The sequence below is a fragment of the Nanorana parkeri genome, unplaced genomic scaffold (genome assembly GCF_000935625.1).
Source record: "Nanorana parkeri isolate BGI_ZX_2015 unplaced genomic scaffold, ASM93562v1 scaffold1148, whole genome shotgun sequence".
In the NCBI taxonomy this organism is placed as follows: Eukaryota; Metazoa; Chordata; class Amphibia; order Anura; family Dicroglossidae; genus Nanorana; species Nanorana parkeri.
This window is the reverse complement of record NW_017307416.1, coordinates 376,446-399,274: the sequence shown is the minus strand read 5'-3', so window position 1 is coordinate 399,274 and position 22,829 is coordinate 376,446. Positions and strand designations below refer to the sequence as shown.

At 41.3% G+C, this 22,829-nt stretch overlaps 1 protein-coding gene across 1 annotated transcript in view; it reads left to right on the top strand.

Moving 5' to 3' along the window:
* The window catches only part of LOC108796672 (tomoregulin-2-like), a 202,990-nt gene that overhangs the window by 152,564 nt on the left and 27,597 nt on the right, over positions 1–22,829 (top strand). Inside the window, exon 6 of the mRNA XM_018568171.1 lies at positions 18,062–18,220. Within this exon, the coding sequence (XP_018423673.1) occupies positions 18,062–18,220 (159 nt within the window). The remainder of the gene's footprint in view (positions 1–18,061; positions 18,221–22,829) is intronic.

Below are 22,829 nucleotides of genomic sequence, written 5' to 3'. Positions count from 1 at the left end.
TTACATACTTCTAAGATCTAACTCCTGAGTTTAGTGCCACTTTAACATTTATTTTACTGGCTTGAGTCAGACCTAATACAATTTGTAGCTAGCTAGTCACATTATAATTTCAGGGTTTACATTTACCTGCTGAATGAATTCAGGCCTTAAAATGTTACATGCTGACACATTGAGGCTAATTTTACTTAGGGAGTAGACAGTGTTACCTTTACAAAACAAATGTTCACTGAATTTAGTAAACAAAGTGAAGCTGTGTTCACTTATTTAATATCATGATCAACGATCATTATCAATCAACCATGTGAACACTTCATGTAACTGGATTGTGTACATTGCACATGCCAGCAAGGCCACTGATAGGGGGTACAGCCAGCCCTCATGTACCAACCCAGGCCACATTACTTCAGCAGGGGGGCCCAAGGACAGAGAGGGGGCTCTTTAACATTTGCAGCAGCAGGTGGATTTATCCCACTCTCAGACTTCCACCCCCATGAATTATGAAACAGTCCCCTCTTTCCCCTGGCTCCCTGCTGAACTGATAGGGCTCGGGGAGGGAGGGGACTATTTCACCATTTCCGGCTACCGAGTATATTCATTTTCCACGTATACACACTCACAGTGGGTGTACATTCCAGTGCCTTGTAGCTGTTAGCTTGCTTATTGGCGCAGTTCATTCTTTATATTGTATTATAGATTTTTAGATGTTTGCTGTCTCAGAGCATTTGTTTTATAAATTATTTTGTATTGTATTTGTAAAATGTTGTTGATGACATTGCTTTGTTTGGAAAAGCTTCTGCCACCTATTGTTCATTATATGGCCAGGGGATGGGTGTCTGTGACCTAAATATTTGAAAAGCTCTCTCTCCTCACAGTGGGCCTTCCTGTGTGTATTTGTTAATGGTGGCTGATTCCAGTGGCAGTGTTTGGAGAAGCTTGTGTTGCCTATTGTTCGTTACCTGGCCAGGGGGTGGGTGTGTGGCCTAAATGTTTGAAAAACTCTCCGTTCTCATAGGGGATTTTCCAGTGGGTGTGCCAAGGGCTGTGTTGATGCAAAAGAGGCATTCTTTCTGTAGACTGGTTTGATTTCAGTCCTGGGTACTACCTAGTTGGGGAATATGTTTTATGATCATCAGCTGAGTGTTTGTGAATAAATGTAGATATTTGGGCCTGGAATCTCACACATATTCCATGATCCTTTGACATTTGCCATGATTTTCATCATCTTACCACTGGTATTGATCATATATTTGTTTTTGTTCAGGTTTGTTCAGCTACCTACCTTTGATTAGTTTCTTCAGGGGGTGCACTTGCTATTGACCATGAGTAAAATTGGCCGGTTTTGCTCTGCTAAGATTCAGGCAAAATGTATTTTTCTTAGATTAAATTTCACCTTGGCAAATCTTGGAAATCAAGTCTGGCCATTTTCAAGGCTAATATGCAAAGGATTGTGAAACAAAGTGCTTGTAGAGCCAGGCACTATAGGGGAAAAAAGCCCAAACAGCAACTTGTAAAATGTGTGTTAATGCAATGTGTTTTTTTAAAATAAAACAATAACATATACAGTACTAATAAAAAAAAGTCATAAAAGGCGTGACCGGCCGGTGACTGAGATGATGACCGCTCAATAATGGAACCCAGCTACTCCAGCCTGCTAAGCGATGATACCAGCAGCCGTGTAGAACACTCACCCGCTGCAGCACTGCTCCGGTGGTCATGTCTAAGAGGGGGAAAACCCGCTTACAGCTTTCTCCCCCGCAGCACCTCCGGCGGGAACACAAGCTGGCGCCAACGCTCCTGTTGACTCACCTTGCGGCTGCCCGCAGACGAGCAGATCGGCATGCAAGCTGGACGAGCGCTCTGCCCCACATCAGGATCTGGGTGAAGTCCTCTCCACCTGACTCGCCTTCTACCCGCAGCCCTGCCAAATTTAAACGTCTCAGGGGTACCAGTGATCAGTCCCACACCATGATGGAGCCTAAGCAGCCCTCTCATCCCAGCTCCCCCTAGACCTGGAGCAATATCCAGCCTCTTCACAGCCTGTCTCTTCAAGTGACATGAAGTCATTGCTATTGTCACTGAGGGAATCATTACACCAGGATTTGCCCTCTATGCTGGACAAACTATCTGTCTCCATTCACCATGTGCAGCACAGAGTCTCCCATATTGAAACCAGAATTGGAGAACTTTACTCTGGCCACAACGCATTAGTGGAAAGCAACTCTGCTCATGATGAGGAAATCCAATGGATCAAAACAAAAACTGCTGATCTGGAAGACCGTTCCCACAGGAATAATATCAAAATTAGAGGGATTCCAGAATCTAGCTCTTCTCAACGACTACTATCAATTTGTTACAGGCCTTCTCAAGGAACTTGTCCCATAGGCCTCGGATAGTGACCCTGCTATTGACAAAGTCCACAGAATCGCCAAATCCCCATCACTGCCAGACTCTGATCCATGTGACGTCCTGGCTCGCATACACTTCTTTTCGCACCAAAGAAACTGTGATGGCTGCTATTAGATCTAAACCTACCATGTCAGCCACTTACAGTGGAATATCCCTGTTTGCAGATCTTTCCCAAGCTACCATTCAAACCGCCACAAGCTGAACCCTATTACCACTATTCTGCAGCAACACAATATTCTCTGCAAATGGGGATTCCAGACGAAATTGCTGATTAATCAACGTGGTAGATCGTTCTCAGTCACCTCCGTTGACTCAGGATTTCGCCTACTGCAAGAATGGTGTCTACAGCCTCCTGCTCACCCATCTCAAGCTTCCTCCACCCCACAATCTACCTCAGTGGACTGGACCTGAACCTCTGTATGGGCTTGGATGGCAGCTCCAACGTCCTTTCCATTTGGATCTCTCCAACACTTCTGTCATGCGTTGAGCAATGACAGTATCCAAGTTTGACAGTTTTTTTTTCTCCCCCACATCATCAGCAACAATTGCTGACCATGTTTGCCACCTGTTTTTGCAGAATGTTTTTATAAGTGTTCTTTTATTCCTGTTGTTGTTTTCCATTTCCCTTTTTTCACAATTTTCATCCCTTTAGTATCACCAGTTGTGACTCCCGTCTACACTACCTTTACGGACACAACCAAGCTACCTGCTACTTCCAATATATCTGAGATGATCTACCACCTACACTACCTTGCTCTGGATTTCATCAATGCCACACTTCTGCGCTCGACTTCCCGGAAGTCCTCATCGTCCACTTCTGAACCATGCCTTTTCGAATACCCTCCGTCAACGCTAAAGGACTGAATAGTCCTTACAAATGTTCCCCCCTCCACTGAGAGGCAAAATCGCTCCAGATGATGTTCTCCTGGTCCAAGAAACCCATTTACGTCCAAACCGCCTCAGGTTCACTTTAGAGACTTTCCACATGTTTTCCTGTCTTCCTCAGACAAGAAGAAAGCTGGAGTCCTCATTGTGGTTCACTTGTTGTTATCTCTGCAATTACAGCCTGTGGTGGCATATGATGTGTTAAGGGTTCCAACCTCACTCAGCCACACTAAAGAGTGTAAGTGTAAACCCCCCACCTGAGCCATCCACAAAGCCTCTCCGCAGCTGAGATCCTCAGCCAAACTCGCTCAATCATTACACATTGCGGTCAACTCTTCTGTCTCCTTTCAACTGTCTACCTCCATCTCAGATCTATCATTCTCATGTATACCACAAATAACGTGCTTTGTGCTATTGCTAATCTATATTCTCCAAATGTGGACCAGGCCAAATTTGTGCATAAATTCTTCCACCTCATTGCAAAACATCGCCAAGCTATTTTACTTGTTGGAGGGGACTTTAATGTGGTCAATGACCCTCTAGGGGACTCGACCGCAGTGAATAGCCACTCTCATTGCTCCCTAGGAAAACTTTTCCACAACTATGGCTTGATCGACATATGGAGATGTCAACATGGTAGCGGAAAGGGCTACACCTTTTTCTCCAATGCTCCTCACTCTTATTCAAGGATAGATATGTTTTTAACGGATATCACTTCGCTTCAAGCATTGATCTCCTCCAGTATTGAAACTATCTCTTGGTCTGATCATGGTCCAATAACGATCAGTGTCGAGAACCATCTCCAAGCAAGCTTTACTTTTGTTTGTAGACTCAATACCTTCCTCCTATCCCATCCAAAGTCTCCCAACATATTTTTTCGATCTCAATGATCTTACCGACACTGACCGTTAATCACTATGGAACGCTCATAAAGCATATATCAGAGGTGTTATGATCAAATTGAGTTCCTATTTAAAAAACAACGCTCTTCCCAAATTGGACAACTACTGCTTTCAATTACTAATTGTAAAAAGCTAAGACTACTCCTCCACAAATATGAGTACTCCTTAAAACACATTAAAGCTGACTTCTATGCCCTTGACAACAAAGCAGGTTATTTTTCTAGCTAAGAGGCTGAAAGCCCGTTCGCATAACTCCAGGCTCTCTCATCTCACTGATGGGGCCACAGGGACTAAAACCATCCACCCTCAACAGATGAATTATATTTTTAAACAATACTACCAATCTCTGTATAACCTCTGGGATGACCCCACTACTCACCAACCCACTACCACACAAATTAAGTAATTTCTTAGCTCTATCAACCGTCGCCATCTTACGACGGAGCAAGAGTCAGATTTATCCGCTCCTGTTACCACTCATGAAATAACCCCTGCCATCGATTCTCTCCCCTCACATAAATCTCTGGGACCTGATGGTTACCCTAATGAATACTATAAAAGTTTTAAACACATTCTAGCTCCACCCCTCTGTGAGGTTTACAATCGGACCATGTATTTAGGTACCTTATTGATAGAAATGCTTCAAGGCGTTATAGTGACCATTCCAAAACCAGACAAAGATCCCTCCTCTCCTGGTAATCATAAACCGATATCATTACTGAACACAGATGTCAAAATCTATGTGAAGATACTGTCTAGATGAATTCTACACAACCTCCCTATACTGACAAACCCCGACCAAGTAGGCTTTGTACATGGATGCCAGGCCCCGGCGGCAATAGATGCTTATTGAACAAGTGGAACTCAACAAGAGCCCCTCCCTCTTTCTCTCCCTGGATGCCAAAAAGGCGTTCGACAGAATTAATTGGGACTTCCTGAAAGCAGTATTTTTGAAGTTTAGGTTTGTAGGCCCCATACTGAATGCTATTTTGGCTTTATACTCCACACCTAATGCAAAAGTACATACTTCCGGTCTCCTCTCCAACGAACTTTAATCACCACAGCACTCGCCAAGGTTGCCCCCTTTCACCCATCATATTTGTTCTCATAATGGAACCACTCGCAACTATAGTTCGTTCACATCCCCACATTCAGGGAATTAAAGTAGGCCCCACAACCAATAAAATAGGTCTATTTGCAGATGATGTATTCCTTATTCTCTCTCACCCGCTAACATCCCTTCCCTCTGTATGACAACTCCTAGACCAATTTAGCAAAGTCTCCTATTACAAGGTAAACAACGCCAAGTCCCACCTCCTGGGCCTCAATATTTCCCCCTCTCTGAAACTGACTTTACAAGCAGCTTTCCCCTATTCTTGGTCGGAAACATCCATTACTTATTTTAGGAATTCAACTTCCGGCCTCAACAACAAAGTTATACGAGTATAACTACAAACCGCTTCTTCAATCCATACTTAAAGACCTAGCCTCCCTTTCCAAATTTTACCTTACAGTATAAGGGTAGAGTAGCGGCACTTAAAATGTTGCTCCTTCCCAAACTACTCTACGACGTCAGAAACCTTCCCATAATTCCTCCCGCCTCTTATTTTTACCCACCTACAAAAGCTGATCTTCCGTTTCGTCTGGCAAACTAAGAAACCTAGATGTTCTGCACAAATTCCCTATAAACATAAATCCATGGGTGGACTCACCTTTCCCAATGTCGCTAAATACCACGCAGCTACGATCCTAGTCCAAGTTCAACACTGGTGCCAAAATCCACAAGAGAAACTGTGAGCTCAAATGGAACTTTCCCTAGTGTCTTGTACCTCCACTGTGAATCCATACTTCCATACATTTCTCACTCCACTATCTTTTATAGAACACTGCATCCCTCATTTGAATCTGAGACACTGGAGAAACTCCGGGATTTCTTTCATACAAGACCTTTATACCCAGAATACCCTTAAATCTATGCATACCTTGTGCGAGCAATATAATCTCCCTAAAAGTGAAACATACCAATACTTACAAGTAACACATTTCTTTACTTCACATCTATTACCACTATCTATACCTGTAGATGCCAGCCTCCATAAATTCTTATTTAACTCGTCAAAGGAGGTAGCTCTATATTCTGTGCCCTCTTGGGCCTCTATAATCACTTTAACAAAACACCACCCATGATTAAGTAGGAAGAGGAACTTGGTACCTCCTTCTTAGATACACAATGAAAACTGGCACTTCAAGTGTCACATAAGCCGTCCCGTTGCTGTAATCATTGGGAACATTTCCAAAAAACTATCCATAGATAGTATCATACCCCATACAAATTATCAAACTCCTCTACCTCCAATTCCCCACTTTGCTGGAGACTATGTGGCTGCATTGGTTCACTATCCCACATTTTTTGGCACTGCAGATCCCTCCGTGTGTTCTGGAATAGAGTCTTCCGTATAATCTCCAATTTTACCCCCTCACCTCTCTCTCTATGTCCAGAACTTGCCCTACTACATATCAACATTGATAATTTCCCAACTGAAACATGCACTATTGTTGTACATATTCTCTATGCGGCTAAATTGTTGATTACTCATAGATGGTTACAACCAACTCCTCCTAACATCACTGACCTGATTTCTTTAGTTAATACCCAATATTCCTATGAAAAAATGTTTGCTATGAAAAATAACTCTTATCCTATATTCTACTTTGTGCACCCATATTGCATTGTTTGATTTCTCTTATTTCCTGATGCATAACTGGTCCATACCTTACTTTCCCTCCTTCATCCGCACCTCTCTTTCCCTTTTTTTTTTGTCCTCCTTCCCTCCCCTTCTAACCTCCCTATAAATAAAAATTATACTGAGTTATTCTCCATTGCGCAGCATACTGTATCCTGAATGTTAATTCTGACTGGTTAACATTTTTCACACCTTTAAGTTTTTTATATTATATATATTTGCTATGACTTGACTTCAATAAAGAACTATTGAAAGTAAAAAAGTAATAAAATAAAAACAAATAACAAAAACAGAAAAAGGCCCAAAAACCATTTTGTACATTTTGTACAAATGTTTTGACCACCAAGCTCCTTTTTCCCGAACATTATCAAAAGCAAACTATTGCTGTCTGTGCATTTTTCTACTGCTGAAACACCAATGTGTTTTTTTTTTTGCATTAGCTAAAATGTTCTCTACTTAATCTTCACTGTTTGAAAAGGGTTTCAACTTCTCCGTCTTACTTTCTAGAAGTAGTTGTCAGGGTTTCATACCCTTTTTTTGTCCTGTTGAGCTGCAACCTTACTTCTGTTTTAGAGTGTTCCTCTTTGGTGCCCTCTTATGAGCAAACCCGTAAACATCATCATTCTGCAACTACTGCCAAACTCCTCTCAACTACCTGTCTCAGAGTGATGATGCAACACCAGTTCACTATTCAACAATCAGCTTGTCCATTTAGTCTCGGCCCTTAAAAGTGTTCAGATCTACCAAGTGCTCTGCTGTTGTTCCTGATCTCACTATATGACCCTGGCTCTGGCTGACTGATCTCATGGTTCCTGACTCTGGCTATTGTTTTTGTTCATCCAGCTCAAAGTGTTCCCTGACCTGGTTCGGCTTACTACCCGCTTTTGCATCTGACCTCTGGCTTGGCACCGATGAGGTCCTGGACTTTCTCCATAGTTTTTTTTGCCATTTTTGTTTATTGTTATTTTCAATAAACTCCTTTTATTTTAACCTGCATTTTATGTTTCTGTCTGGATCCTTGGTTCCCTAACAGTATTCCACCTTCTGTGGAGTTTTTAAGGCATACAGCATTTTCTATATGTCTTTTTGAGTTTATAATGATAAACTCTAAGAGCAGTTTGATGATGTCAAAGTACATTTCTTTTTAGTTTAGACTTTTTTAAAGAGAGTGAAAGCTGATATGCCATCTTAGTTAAAATAGAATAAAAAATGTACACCTTTGCAAAACTGTTTAAAAAACTCAAATAAAGAATTTATTAAAAAAAATAGAATAAAAAGAGATAAACACAACATTCTGTGTACTTTGTTAAATTTCTTGTTCTTTATAAATAGGCTTTCTTACTGTGCATGTAACTATCCAAAATAATACAAACAGCTGTTTTGCGGCACAGATCTGATAAAGAAGGTCTAGAGTTGTATCACACTATGAATGCTATATTGTATTATACTGTGGACACTATAATGTATGATCATCTCCAAGTGTAACCTTGAGCTTGCAACCTCTGCTGGACAATGCTCAGCACTGTATTATGGTGCTTTAATGGAGTTCAGAACATTCAGTCAGCACTTTATCAAAGGTGTGCTTTATCCGCCTGTCTGCTTGTTTTCTTGTTTCCCTTTTCAACTTGGACTAATCTTGGTTTTTGCCTTTGCCTGCTGCCTGCCCTGACCTTGTCCTCAACTAGGAATTTGTTCTTAGGCTCTACCTTCAGTCATGACTCTGTTCCTATCTATTTTTTTGGTAGTGTTCTTGGTTCTGCCTTTTTTTGTCACTTTTTGATAAGACAGAGGATTCACCTCATCCTATGACATTAAGCTTTCACTATGAGGCGTGTGTTGTTAGAATTTAGCACGCATTGCAGTTAAAGAAAAACATTGTATTTTAAACAATTCAATAGTAGATATACAGATAAAATTGTTCAGCATTACAAATTTTGTTTTGAAAGAAATACTAGCTGTTCCTGTCAGGAAGCAGGGGATGTTACCTCTACTCGGGGACCACGGGCACGGCGCAGGGCACGGGTTCCCCTTCAGCTCGGTAGAACACCTGGTGCCCGAGGTGCAGGTGCACATGCGCGAGTCATGCGGCGTGGGTGCGATTTCCTTGCTCTCAGGGCCTCCCCAGACCTGGGCGCACCAACTCCTACAGGCCGATGACCCAGTGCTGGCATCCTGGGAGTCCTTTGCCGCAGCTATGCAAAGACTTTATGATGACCCCCTGCGTTCTTCAACCGCCAGGGGTACCTTGCGCACCCTCCGCCAGGGCTGACGTCTGGTGGAGGACTACATCATGGAATTCCGTGAGGTAGCCCCGGATACGGGCTTGAACGAGGTGGCCTTGATTGACCAGTTCCGCATCGGCTTGTCCGAGCAGCTCAAGGATGAGCTCGCCCGCATAGGGGTGTCGGGCTCCTTGGGGGGCCTGGTGGACTCAGTGACCCACCTGGATCGCCGCTTCCGGGAGAGACGACAGGAGCGACAACAGACCCCGCCTCCACCGGTGCGCCGGCCAGAGACCTTACTGCTTCCGGTTCCGGTATCTGTTCCTGCGGCGGCAGACGGTAACCAGGAGGAGCCGATGCAGATCGGGGCTGTTCGGGGCCCCCTGTCCACGGTGGAGAGAACCAGGAGACGAACCCTGCATCTGTGCTTGTACTGCGCAAAACCGGGCCATTTCCTGAAGGACTGTCCCATCAAACCCCCTACAGGTAGGCCGGAGGCACCCACGGTATGCATTAACCTACCTATGTATAACAACTCGTCTCATCTCACCATCCCTGTTTCCCTGCAGCTGGGCAATAACGATATTGACCTCTCTGCCATCATTGATTCGGCTTTTGAACCTTCGCTGCCTGCCTCGACCCGGATTGGACATTGACTACCCCTCTTGGATTATCCCTAAACTTGTACCGCGTTTCTGGACTGTCAGCTGCTTATTGCCAGTGGGTTCCTCATCTCACTACTAGCTCCCTGGGACGTCTGACAGTTCCTAATCTCACATTAAACAAAGATACAGACAAATTAACACAACAGACCAAATAACTTATGCCATGCTGGGCCTTCTGTTTATTAAATATAATGTGTCAAGTGGAAACATTGTAACAAGACTTACTGCAAAATTTCCTACTGCCAATGGAGTGTGAGAATCTCCCTTTTTTTCCTACTTGCCTTATTGTGGAAGTGCAATGGACTTGATGTGGGTCGGATCTTAAAACCAGCAGATATGTTCACTCATTTTACGTCTGTTAAATGATCTTATAAAAATGTTTTTTGTAAAAAAGAGATCATACTGCTATTGGCATCAGGTGATCCAATATTCACTCTACAAGGAAATGGGTTTGAAGCCAAAAAACTTCCCTGGACTCTTGCAACAGTATAAAAACCAAAAGGTCTGCACCCTATTCAGTCTCAGCTCTGGAACTTGATTTAGAGGAATTGGCAGCAACATATCATGGGAGCAACAGAACTAGCAGATTTCATACAGTTTGTAAAAAGTTATAGACTATTATATATTTTAAGCAAGCATTTCTGTATTTTAATATAATCTTGGTACATATATTTCAAACAAAAGTTTAAACCTGCTTACATTCAAGTTTACAGTCTGTATGGGATTTCCATTAAGAGCTGACAATGGCTCCCCAGTGAATTATTTTACGATAATACCATTTATTTTTACATTTATTAAGAACCTGATTTACTGCACACCTCTTGCACTTCAGAGAACTCTGGAGCAAATGCAAGCTTTGCTGTGGAGTTTTGTGAAATATAAATTTGAAGTAAATCTGGTTTAAAGTTGTACACTGTTAAAAAAAGGAGTCACCCTCAGGACTACTTTTATAGGTGTATAGTAAATGGGTCTGGGGGAAATTTAGGCAAGTGGGCACTCAGCACTTGATATGTGTTCTTTGCAAAGTAATTTTCAACCCATTTACTAAGCTAAGGAAAATTCCCCTGCAAAGTAAACAGTCTAGTTGCCTTTAGTAAACCAGCCCCTCAGTCTGTATTAAAGGGGGAATTATCTGACTAATCCAAACACATGTACCACTTATTCACCAGTATATGGTTTCTTGCTCTTTTTGGCATTCACACAGCACATCTACTCTCCACTCTGATCACCACTAAGCAGTTGAGCAGTTGACATAAATAAGCTAATTGTCACACCTAATGATTCAATCTATCCTGCTTGGGAGACGGACCCTCATCCATCCTGGCCCCGTGCCATATCACAGCTTGCAAAACCAACTTGCATATCCATAAAGAACAGGAATACACACATGTAGGGTTATTCATGAGTCGTAGCTTCGGATGATACTTTGGCTCACTTCGGCCGCCGGAGCCCTTCGGTTAGACTATTTACAATAGCCTGTACAGCAGCTGAAGGCAGTCGAGCCGGATGCATATGCTTCGGCTAGGCTGAGCCGAAGTCACAGCTGAAGCGGGGAGAGCAGTCTGAGATCCCGACCGTTCTGCCTGCAAACGACAACAACTTGGCGGAGCCAGCCATGATGTTGTGGCTGGCTCCGGCAAGTTGTTGTCATTTAATGAGAGCCCAGCGTCCTCAGGTTATTTGAGAACACTGGGCTGTCATTAAACGACAAGAACTGGGCGGAGCCGGCCGTGATGTAATGGCTGGCTCTGCCGAGTTGTTTTCATTTGTCCAGGACCTAGAAGAAGACTCTGGCAGGTGTCGGCCAAATGTAAACAAATCGTGCAGAGCTAGCGGTGATGTCACCGATAGCTCCACCCAATTGTTTATATTTTGCCGCATCAGTTAGAATCTTCATTCTGCGGCGGAAGAATGCACCCTCCCAGTGCCGAGTGCATGTGGCCTGGTATGGCAGGGAGGCGCTCGCTTGTCCCCCCCCCCTTTTCTGCCCTGCCAGGCCTGTGCTCAGATTAAGGGTCTAGTTGGGAATTTTAGGGGGACCCACATTTTCCCCCCTAGTTATGGGGGTTCCTCCTTAAAATTCCTACCAGACCTAAAGGGCCTGGTATGACTTGGGGGGGGGGACCCCATGCACTTTTTTTTTTCAACTTTGGGTATCTCCTTACTTTCCTACCAGACCTAAAGGGTCTGGTATGGTTTGGAAGGGGGACCTCAGTCTGTTTTTGTTTTTGTTTTCATTAAACAAAATTTAAATTATCTTTTTAACATTTTTTAAATATTTTTTAAAATAATTTTGTATCGTTTGTATCGTTGTATCGTTAAAATAATTTTTTCCCCGTTTGTTAACGAGGAGAATAGGGGCGAGCGACAGTGAGTGAACTGCTGGAGGTTTGGCTCAGCCGCTCCAGATGTTGCAGAGCATGTTCGGCTGACCGAAGCCAGCCGATGTACGGCTGGTTTTAGCCAATGTAGGGCTTAAATCAGCCATTCGGCTCAGTTCACTTCGGCTTGGTTATTCACTTGGCTGCCTTTGGCAGCTTAGTGAATAGCTATGTTGGTGCTTAGCATCTTCAAGAGCATTTATTTCATTTAAATTAACTGTAACAGTAGGTTGCTTTCACACAGATTGAACACATTTAACACTTGAATGTGTTTAGTCATTAAGACAATTTTGCACACCTGGTGCTTACCATCACAAAATTAGAAGATTGGGCCTTTACTGCATTTGCCATTATTTTTTTCCATAGGAAGTAACAACACCTGCATACGCTCTTCCAAATGCATAGTGTACCTGAAAATGAACAACTAGCGCAATACTGTTAGCACTAATTTAAAACCAGTGGTAGACCTTTGAAGGCATTTCTATAGCTATAGTATGAATTGTATTGTAAAATAGACAGTGCCCTTCATTAAAAACTGCTGTTAGTGCTTTATTTAATTCCAATTCAATTTCACACAGAGATATTACAAAAATAACTTTTACAGAGATCGTACATGTGTGTCTGCCATACGCATGCTATGTAAGAGTAAGTGAACAATGATGATTTGTGGAAACTGAAGAGATGGAAGAAAGTACACAGTTCAGTGTCCTAGAGAAACAAAAGCTAAACAGTGGCAATTACAAGCCCTATACCTTTGGTTGTTTGTAAATACATTTTTGTTGTTTCTACAATTTTATTAAAAATCATTTTACACTATGGAGGCGCTTCTTTTGCTTTTCACTTGCTAGATAATCAGTTCTCCCTTACTGCGAGGAGCTGCCTCAAATCTCTGGAGTCCTCCTTTACAGTCGGCGCCAGTGATTGTTGTTTTTTTTTTAGTGTCGGTATGAACTATTGGTGTCCAACTTGTGGATACCATCCCACTACATTTCATTACTGAATGAGTGACTAACAATTTTGATGGATCTACAAAGAGATACAAGCTCTCATACTGCAATACCCACTTGTACATCAGGGACGTGCGGTCAGGGGAGGCAGGTGAGGCAGGGCCTCACCTAGTATTATGGAGGAAAAAGCTGTCAGCTTCAAGTCTGAAGCTGACAGCTTTTTCTCCATTCCGATCGGCTTGTTACAGGTTACATTTTTAGGGAAAGCCTCCACGCTGTGTAACCTGTCATGGACAGAGCGCTGCCTGTTAATTACGTTGCATCTGGCTTTTGACAGGTAGTTAGGTTACACAGCAGCGGGCTTTCCCACTGCTTGTGCAACCTAACTTGGTGAGGCAAGAGCTGTCACAGCCTCTACTCTGTGTTAGAGGCGCGAGCTCTGTGGATGGCTTGGACCAATGGCAAAGCGCCATTGGTCCAAGGTGTCCAATAAAAAAAATGGAAAAAAAACAGTGATTACATCAAACTCGATGCCTCACCAGTGACAACCAGTGACATTTCTGGAAAGAGGTTACTCTGAAAACATTTTAGTAAACACACTAGAAATGTCAAGAACAAGATTTCATAACCTTAAACCGAGAGAAGAGAATGCAAACAATACATTACTAATCACCAAATTGAATGCACAATTCAATTCACATCACATCAAACAGGTACTACAGCAACACTACCATTCTGACAACCAGGGCAGCCATCAGGGGGTACGGCCAATACTCATGTAAGGGGCCGGGCAGCCTGGGGGGCCCGCCCGGGTCCCTTACAGGACTATCGGCTGACGGTGAAGGGCGAGGAGACGGAGGCCTGGCCCTAGCAGCGCAGGGCCCCAGCATTGCCGCTCCAGCGGCTTTGAGACAAGCTAGGACCCCATCAGCGACGCTGCTCGTCTGATGTCGGACTGGCCGGAAGTGACGTCACTGGCCGGTCCGGCGGCAGACGAGGCCATATGTGCAGGTAAGAGGAGCTAAGAAGGAAGGAAGGAAAGGAGAGAGGGGAGGGACCCTGACCAGCCCACCAGAGACCCCTTCAGAGCCCACCATAGACAGTCTCAGGTGGGTCCTGTGTCCAGCGCGTCACTAAGCCCTGCGCCCAGCACGTCACTAAGCCCTGTGTCCAGCGGTGTGGGGGGGGGGGCCCGGCCTACAGTGATACAGTGATGACTGCCCTGCTGACAGCAGACAAAACTCTCACATCTAGTGTCAAATAAATACCACAAACTGTTTATTCGAAAAATAGATCAATTAGAGATCTCTTGGTACGCGCTGACCCATGTGATAAATATGACACCCTGAAACATACATTCTCCACTAGGAAGGGGTGTTACAAATGCTGTAGTTGTAACTCATTAATTATTGGTGATTCCTTTTTCCATCCTCACACGATTAGGAAATATCACATCCAGGGCTATCTCAGCTGTTTTACTGATTTCTGTTTATATATTTTAAAATGTTACTGTTCTTTAGTGTATGTTGGAAAAACCATCAACCTATTCAAAAAATGATTTCAAAAACATAGAAGCGACATTAAACAAGCAATTGAACTGAGATGACAAGGGAAAGACACAGATTCTAACAAACCAGTGGCAGGCCACTTTGTGCCACATAATCATCAAGTACATGAACTCAGGGCCATGGTCATTGAACACGTACCAAGACTACATGGGGCGGCAACCGTGATAACATCTCATTACGTCGAGAGGACTTCTGGATTTACACATGTAATACAGTAAAACTAAGAGGGCTCAACACCACCTTATCGCTATCATGCTTCCTCATTGACTGATATAGATTTATGTCCATCCCCCGCCCATATATAACATCTATATGCATTACTCATGATATCTTTCCATATACCTACATGTAAAACCACACCTCACCTTAGATGCAGTAAAGCATGTGTTTTATACACGCTACTATCACATGTTTACAGAATGAGAAAGTGGTTAAGCGTTGCGTATTAACCCCTTGCTGTCCGGCTAATTGTAATAAATGACTGGACAGCTCTCTCATAATGGCGGAGGGCTTATTTAAACTCTTTTTTCCCCTGCCTGCTCATGCATGTGCCCATGGGCACATATGAGCAGAAAACAGTTTAAATTGTGGATCGCTGGCTATGGCTGTTCTGGGTAGCTATAGAGTTGCCCAATTGCTTGTATGGTGCCAGGGAGTGTGCCCCCCCCCCCCCCCCCCCCCCCTTTTTGGGGCCCGGGGGGGGGCCCCCCCCCCCCCCCGCCACCAGCTATCTCAGGCTCCACTGTCCTCCGCGCAGGCCCAGGACCAGTGTGGTGGGTCTCTGTGGCAGAATCAGAGGGAGATCAGCCACTTTTATCGGCTTATCTCCTCCAATCAGCGGACCGGGAAGTGATGTGTATTACATCACTTCCAGTTTCAAGCTGTCATTTCTTCAGTTGCTGTAGCCGGAGAAGAAGCTGGTGAAGCAGATCCCTGCTTCATCAGCTTCTTTGGGATCCCTAGGTTACATTAGAAGTTAAATAGAACCCTAATGTCTCCGTAAAGAGGACCTGTCACTGTATCTGTGATATCACATAGCGGATTGTTAGCAAAAGTAAAATCTAATAAAAAAAATAATTAAAGTCACATATAAAAAAAAATTATATAAAAAAGTCCCCCACCCCCACGAAGGTGTTGGGTGCGCCTACATGCAAAAATGACGATTACACCACACATTTTACAATATCGGAGTGCAAGCAATAATTCTAGGGCCAGAAGTCTTGATTAAATACCACCAAAAGAAAGCTTTGTCTGTCCCAAAAAAAGATATAAAATTGATTTTGGTGCGGCATTGTATAACTGAATAAATGTCAGTCAAAGTACAGCTGAACTGAATACTGAAAAATTGCCTGAACCAGAAGGGGGCTTAACACCCCAGTCTTCAGTTGGTTAAAATAGGGGTCTAATTTTGGGAGGTCTGATTGGTCAAAACTGATTTAAAACAAAGATAGATATCTAAAAGGACCTTATGGACTTTCAGAGAGAAAGATAAAATAGGCAGGCTAACCTAGAGGAGAGTGTAGATTATTATGTTACCTTTTTACAAACCAGAGAAGACTTTAAATGATGTTTTACAAATTTCCCACATCTTTCTTAAAATTTGTATTTATCTGCTTATGTCAGATTCAATACATATTCATTTTCAGATTCATAACATTTAAAGTGTGAAGTGAGACTATTGTGACTTGTAGCTTTTAACTTTCAATGCCCACACCTCATCCGATTTAATATTGACCTGTCCCCAATCAGGTGAGATTTTCCTGAAGAGGCCGCACAGCTATTTGTCAGATCTAATTGAGAAGGCCTGAGTATGTTTATTGCTTTCTTCATTCAATCCAGTGGATCATATTCTGCTGGCTCATACCCACCCTTTATAGGTCAGAAAAACTGCCCCATATGTTGAATTGAAATTATGATTTGTCTATATGGAAACATATCTCCCCATATATGACAAAGGTCTTTGGTGTTCTGTGCTTAGTAGAGTACACCTCAATCCATGTGAGTGGATGTTTACAGGGAGCAACTAGAATCTGTTGTTACTTTAGTATGAATACAGTGGCTATAAGCATAGAGGTGCATCAGTTTTAGGTATTTCCCATGTGGCCAATAGACAATAATGGGCACTTAAAAAAAAAACTAAAAGATAGCATTAAATAGCCTATAAATAAGTGAAATAACAAAACCAGATACTGATGCTACAAGTCCTGGTCTGGTGACCAGCATCAGTTACCCACTTCCTCTTAGACCAGGTTATCCCGGACCCGCCCCTGCCTGTGACTGGACAATGACAGGAGATGCAGCACAGTCATGAGCTTATCTTTCTGTTCCTACGGCATGCTTCTTGGCAGCATATGACATGATTGGCTCCTTGTAAAGCTTCTTCTACTCAAACTCTAGCCCTGTTGTACAGGGACTGCAAGTGGCTAATACCAGGTCAAATTCAAGCGCTTACACTGCCTGTGTTTTAAAAAAAATAAAATGTAATGATGTATTAAGGAACACGTTTAATTATATTAATTTGTGTTTTTATATCTGCCTGGACTTAAGCTTTAATAATAAATATTTTTTTAAATATAATCTACAATACAAAAGAGGATAGTAATTAGAATTTAATGCAATGTAATTATTAGAAATGAAAAGCAACAATAACTAAATAGTTTAGTGGTGTAATATTAATTATGCAACTTTGTTTTATTTTTTTAAGTTTACAATGTATTGGTTAAATTGCATATTATCTTTATTTTACAAATAAGCATTTAATAAAGTATGTTTCCATGTTTTCAGAGCATACAATGATTTTTATTTGGAAAGCACAGCACTAGCTCTGCATTCATTTACTGCTCTTGCAGATAAAAGGAATTATAGGAGAGAGATTGGTGTGTCATTAAATTGGAATCTGCATAAACTTGATAAACTATAGAAAAATGTAGTCTGTATTGCTTTAAGCTGTTTAATTTAGTTATTGCATTGACATATTATTATTATTTGGGTAACAGTTTACCTAATTAAGAGTGTGTTTTCCCTGGTCAGACCTGGCAATTTGAATTATATTTTTTATTCCGCTCATCATCCCAACCACATGACAGTCTCCAATATTTCAAGGAGGAGGCTTGTTGCGATAGCCCATAATTATTTGCACTGGTAAATGTTAAGGGATAACAAGCAAATGTTATAAAGGCTTTGCGAGGCTATAGAAATAATTGATTCAGGAGCAGCTACATTTTTTTGCCTATTTGACTTGACAATTAATATGCCTGTTTGAAAAATAAAATTAAAAATTCACACTGTGTGTATTGTTATTATTATATTGTTCTAATAAAACTTTGTATTTATCTTTGCAGATGTGATGCAGGATATAGTGGTTCAAAATGTGAAAAAAAAGACTTTAATGTGTTATATGTGGTCCCAGGCCCAGTACGCTTCCAGTATGTCTTAATAGCAGCAGTGATTGGAACCATTCAGATCGCCATTATCTGTGTTGTAATCCTTTGCATCACAAGGTTTGTACTTGTTTTTTTGTTTAAAAAAAAGTGTTTTATTTGTCTGGCAGTGTGTCTTTTAACCATATAAACTGTTTCATAACCATATAAACTGTGATAATAATGACAAAGGGAATTTAAAAAGTAAAAAAATATATTAGCAAGTACCATATCTGTGTTTTTGAATATGTTTTTATTTTGTATATTTGCATAACAAACCTAGAGGGTCTGTTATTTAAATGTACAGTCATTCCCCAACTAGGTTCAATTTCCTGGAGGAACATTTATTAAATGCTTTTATTAGGTTTGTGTATGCAAATGAACATATTGTTTGCTTGTGTACATTATGATAATTTTAATGACAAACCTCAAATAGCATAGCACAATATAAACTAGAAGAAATAAATATTTCTAAGGAACCTGGACCAGCTTAATTTGGGGTTTTGTCTTTGTATATACTGATTAGTGTACTTGTAAGAACTTGCTTGCTAGCAGCGGACTTGCATAATCATTATTTACCTGTTAGTATAACTCCTTTTGTTGGATATCAGATTCACAGTCATTAAGATAGCACCTACAACAATATGTGGTACAAAATAATAACACAGGTGACCACCAGTGTTAACCGCAATGATAAGCCTGATAATGATAAGAGCCAAACCCTCTGGTCAGGATTCAGCAGTATACCTACATCTAAAAGGAAAAATATCACTCCTCTAAAGACAGTCAAGTACGCATCCTAGACAGGGAGGAGGACTGGTTTAAAAGAGGTGTGAAAGAGGCCATTTATATAAAAATGGAGAAGCCAAGCTTGAATAGAGGTGGGGTAAAATATTGTCTGCCACATACAATGCAGTTTTAATACCTCTCTCTGGGCAGGTTAATAACACCTCCTAGACTCCTAACAGATTATATGGATTGAAGCAACATTCACCATATTTTTTCCCAGATAATTTTTGTACAAGTCATTCTGAATTGAGAAAGCTGGTTGGATGACCAGTGAAACGTCAAGAAAAATACAGCAAATCCAGTTGCCTTGACGTATTCTTTACAGATAAGCCTTGTGATGTGATGGCTATATAAGTCTCCACATCTACACATATACTATATAGCCTGGCAATAAGGTGTGAACACTTGAGTGAAAGCTCAAACACAACAATAGAAATGTATTGGTGTACAGTGAAATTACCTAAATATGGCAAACCATCAATCTATATACAAGGACATGATCAAACATTCTACAACATAGTATTAAGGACACAACAGTAACATAGACTAGTCGTAACAAACATATATAGGTGCCAGGATATATCCAATAATTACTGAATTAAATGTGGGACCCTCTCTGGTGATCAAAAATGAATTTTACTCCCAGGCTCTCTCCATTAATATAGACCTAGCACTCATTAATCAAATTAGACTAGTCCTCTGATGATTGGATAGTTTTAAATATTCTTTGTTACTATAACTCTTCCTTTTTTTTTTGCAATGTGTTAAATAGCTACCTGCCCAGAATTTTGGAGGAAAAATTAAAAATGCACAAGTGTTATAGAACCTCCCAAGGTCAATTTGTGCACCATTAAAAGCCAGTCATTCATATTGTTTATGTAAACAAGAGAAGGCTTTGAAGCTGGTATCTGGAGACAAAAGAAAGTTTGCTCCCATTGGTTAAAAAATGAATCTGGTAGTGACCTGACTGTATGAATTTTTCCTGCCTATTTTCTTTTATGTAACATATCATCTGGAACTAACAGAATACACCCTGGCATTTGTGCATTCAATTAAATACGTTCACACATCACCAAGAACAGGCAGAAAGACAAGTTAGGGAAATAGATTATACACACATATTAATAACACTCTAAGATATATTTATATGCATGATTATATACATCTGCCAATGTAGATTTCACAGAAACCTCATATTATAACAGGCAGCATATTTTTTTAAGAGAGGTGCTGTTAAAATGAACTTAAGCCAATTTTATTTTAGTTTTGGATAGAGTGCTGAGGAGTAAGAACCCGTTGTAAGGTTTTATTGTTGTCACATTCATTCTGTTTATTTAGAAAATATGATATTTACATAGACAATGTTTTTAGAGATAGTATCCAGAGTTGTGATCAGTGATTTATGTTCAGAATGGTCTAAGTTATAGATCGTATAACCCAAAGTAAAGTTATGGTGCCACTTCTGTTTACCTTGTTTACAAATTAGGTGGAGTTTGTTATAAAAAAACTACTGTTTCTTTGTTGATGACACAGAGCTATCTAGTACAATGCAGTCCATGTGAGGTGACTGACACAGACACATTGGAATAATGATTGAGCAGCTACATGGCCAAATAAGTTTAATGTGGATATATGTAACATTCACCCATACTGTTATAACAAACAAGTTTCTTCTGCATTTGCAAGTACGTCTTCCACTCTGTTCACCACCAAAGGAGCTCTTCTAGCCCAAACCCTGTGTTGCTGATGGCTCATGTGTCCTGAGAAAACAGCAATCATACAAGTTCATGCAGCAATAAACCTGAGGGTATAGAAATGTTTCCACACCATGATTGATCTCTGCACATTTCTGGGCATTACAAACCCACCTGCTCCTAAAAAGCATGTAATCTTCTTGCACAGAGCTAGCACACCAATATCTCTAGCCAATTCACTTGTGTTTTTGCTCAGAAAACAAGTGCAAGCATCCTTTTTTCCTTAAGTTCAATTCCAGTGATTCTACTGGTGCCTATTACTACTCAAGAAGAACTCCCATGGTGTATTGAAGCCTTTCGACACTCCCTGTTTACATGCAAATAAAGAGCGCCTGTGAATCATTACCAGGGGGATGCATTGGGCAAATTGATGGATATGTAGATCTTACAGATTATAGACTTAGTGACTTCATGCAATATGTAGCTTCTCAAGCCTGCAAGAGCCTGCCATAAAGAGTGATGTAATTTTACCCCAATTCAAAGTATTTGTCTTATCTTGATTATGTAGTTCAATTGTGAGCACCACTCCAAGGAAAATATGACCTGTTACTGGAAGGAGTGCATAGAAAGGTAATTATTAGGGGATTGGAGAATCTTAGTTACAAGGAAAGCCTAATTTTCTGAATGTATTAACCCTTAGGAAAAAGCCCTTAAGGGGAGATATAATTGCATTTCATAATTACATACATGGCCATTATATAATTCTGTAATAACTGTTTATTGTAAGGTTACCACAGAAGACACAAAAACAAGTAAACAGATTGTGGGCTTGTTCACACCATTTCCAGACCCGTGCCATCTTCAGGTGGGAAAAGATATTTAACTATGACAGCTGAAAATAGAAAGTAGACGTCAACAGGAACTGGTTTTAGCAGATACAATGGACTATTTCAAAAAGGTTTCAGTGTTTTCCTTTCTAAAAATATATAAATGTTTAACCACTGATTTATCCAACTATAATTAAGAGACAGAAAGGATGTTTTACCTGTTAAAGCAAATTTGACCATACTTTCTCACAGTTTTTTGTTAACTTCCTTCTGGAAAAACGAGAGGTTTCTTTTTGGTTTAGGATTTAACTGGAAGGACTTTTAACTTTAACCTATGCAACAAATAATACCCACTTATGTATACTAATACACCCATAATGTATGCACGCAAGTGTACAAACATCATTCCTACTTATTATCCTCTCAGCCAATACATTGTATCAGCTGACCTGCCTTTTGTGTCTCAATCCAACTACCACATTTTACCATAGCATACAGCAATGCCCTGCATGCAAGATGACTTAAAATAAAGTGGACCTTTCATTATTGAGGGTATGAAATACCCAATACTCCTATATCCCGAAATACACCTCTAGAAAGGTGTTTTTAAATGCCTTTACCAATAAAAATGCAATGCATTACCTTGCAAAAACATTGATTAGAAAACGCCCCCAACAAATTGAAAAAGTGTGACATGGAGGGGGTGATTGCAGTCAGAGCACATGGCACGCCATAGACCAAGCTCCCCCCTGTCACTCACTGTTCTCTGCAATATTATGAAAAGGCTCACTCAGGACACCACAGGCTCCACACTATGACCTGTATTTCATGACTGAGTGAAAAATGCAAGTGAAATGTTTAGTTAACACTGTTAACCTGCAGAGACTGATATCTGCCCTCCATTTTAAATAAGGGCTCTCAATCTCTGTTTGAATGTCAGTCACAGTTCCTATGTGGTATCACAATGAAATGGGAGCAATTCTGCACTTCTAATGCCACCACTAAGACTACATTTAAGGTAGAATCCTCCAATGACAGCAGATCCTCTAAAGCCACCCATAGACTGTCTCCTTTTAGTAGCAAATTACTACATCACATGCTACTAAGCTAAGCCTCCTTAGTAATCCTTCCTCCTAGGCTGCATTTAAAAAAGAAATAGGGCTGGGGAAATTAATGATTAATTCCTCGGTTAATCGTTAAACTTTTTGATCGACTAAAATTCTTTTGATCGAAAATGAAAAGACTCACCTCTCCGCCGGCTTCCGGGAGTCCCGTCGGAGATCCGGTGACGTCACGGACATCGACTCCTCCCCCAAGTGGCTACGTCGGCTAACGAAGGGAAGGGGGGAGGAGTCCGGTGACGTCACCGGACTCCTCCCC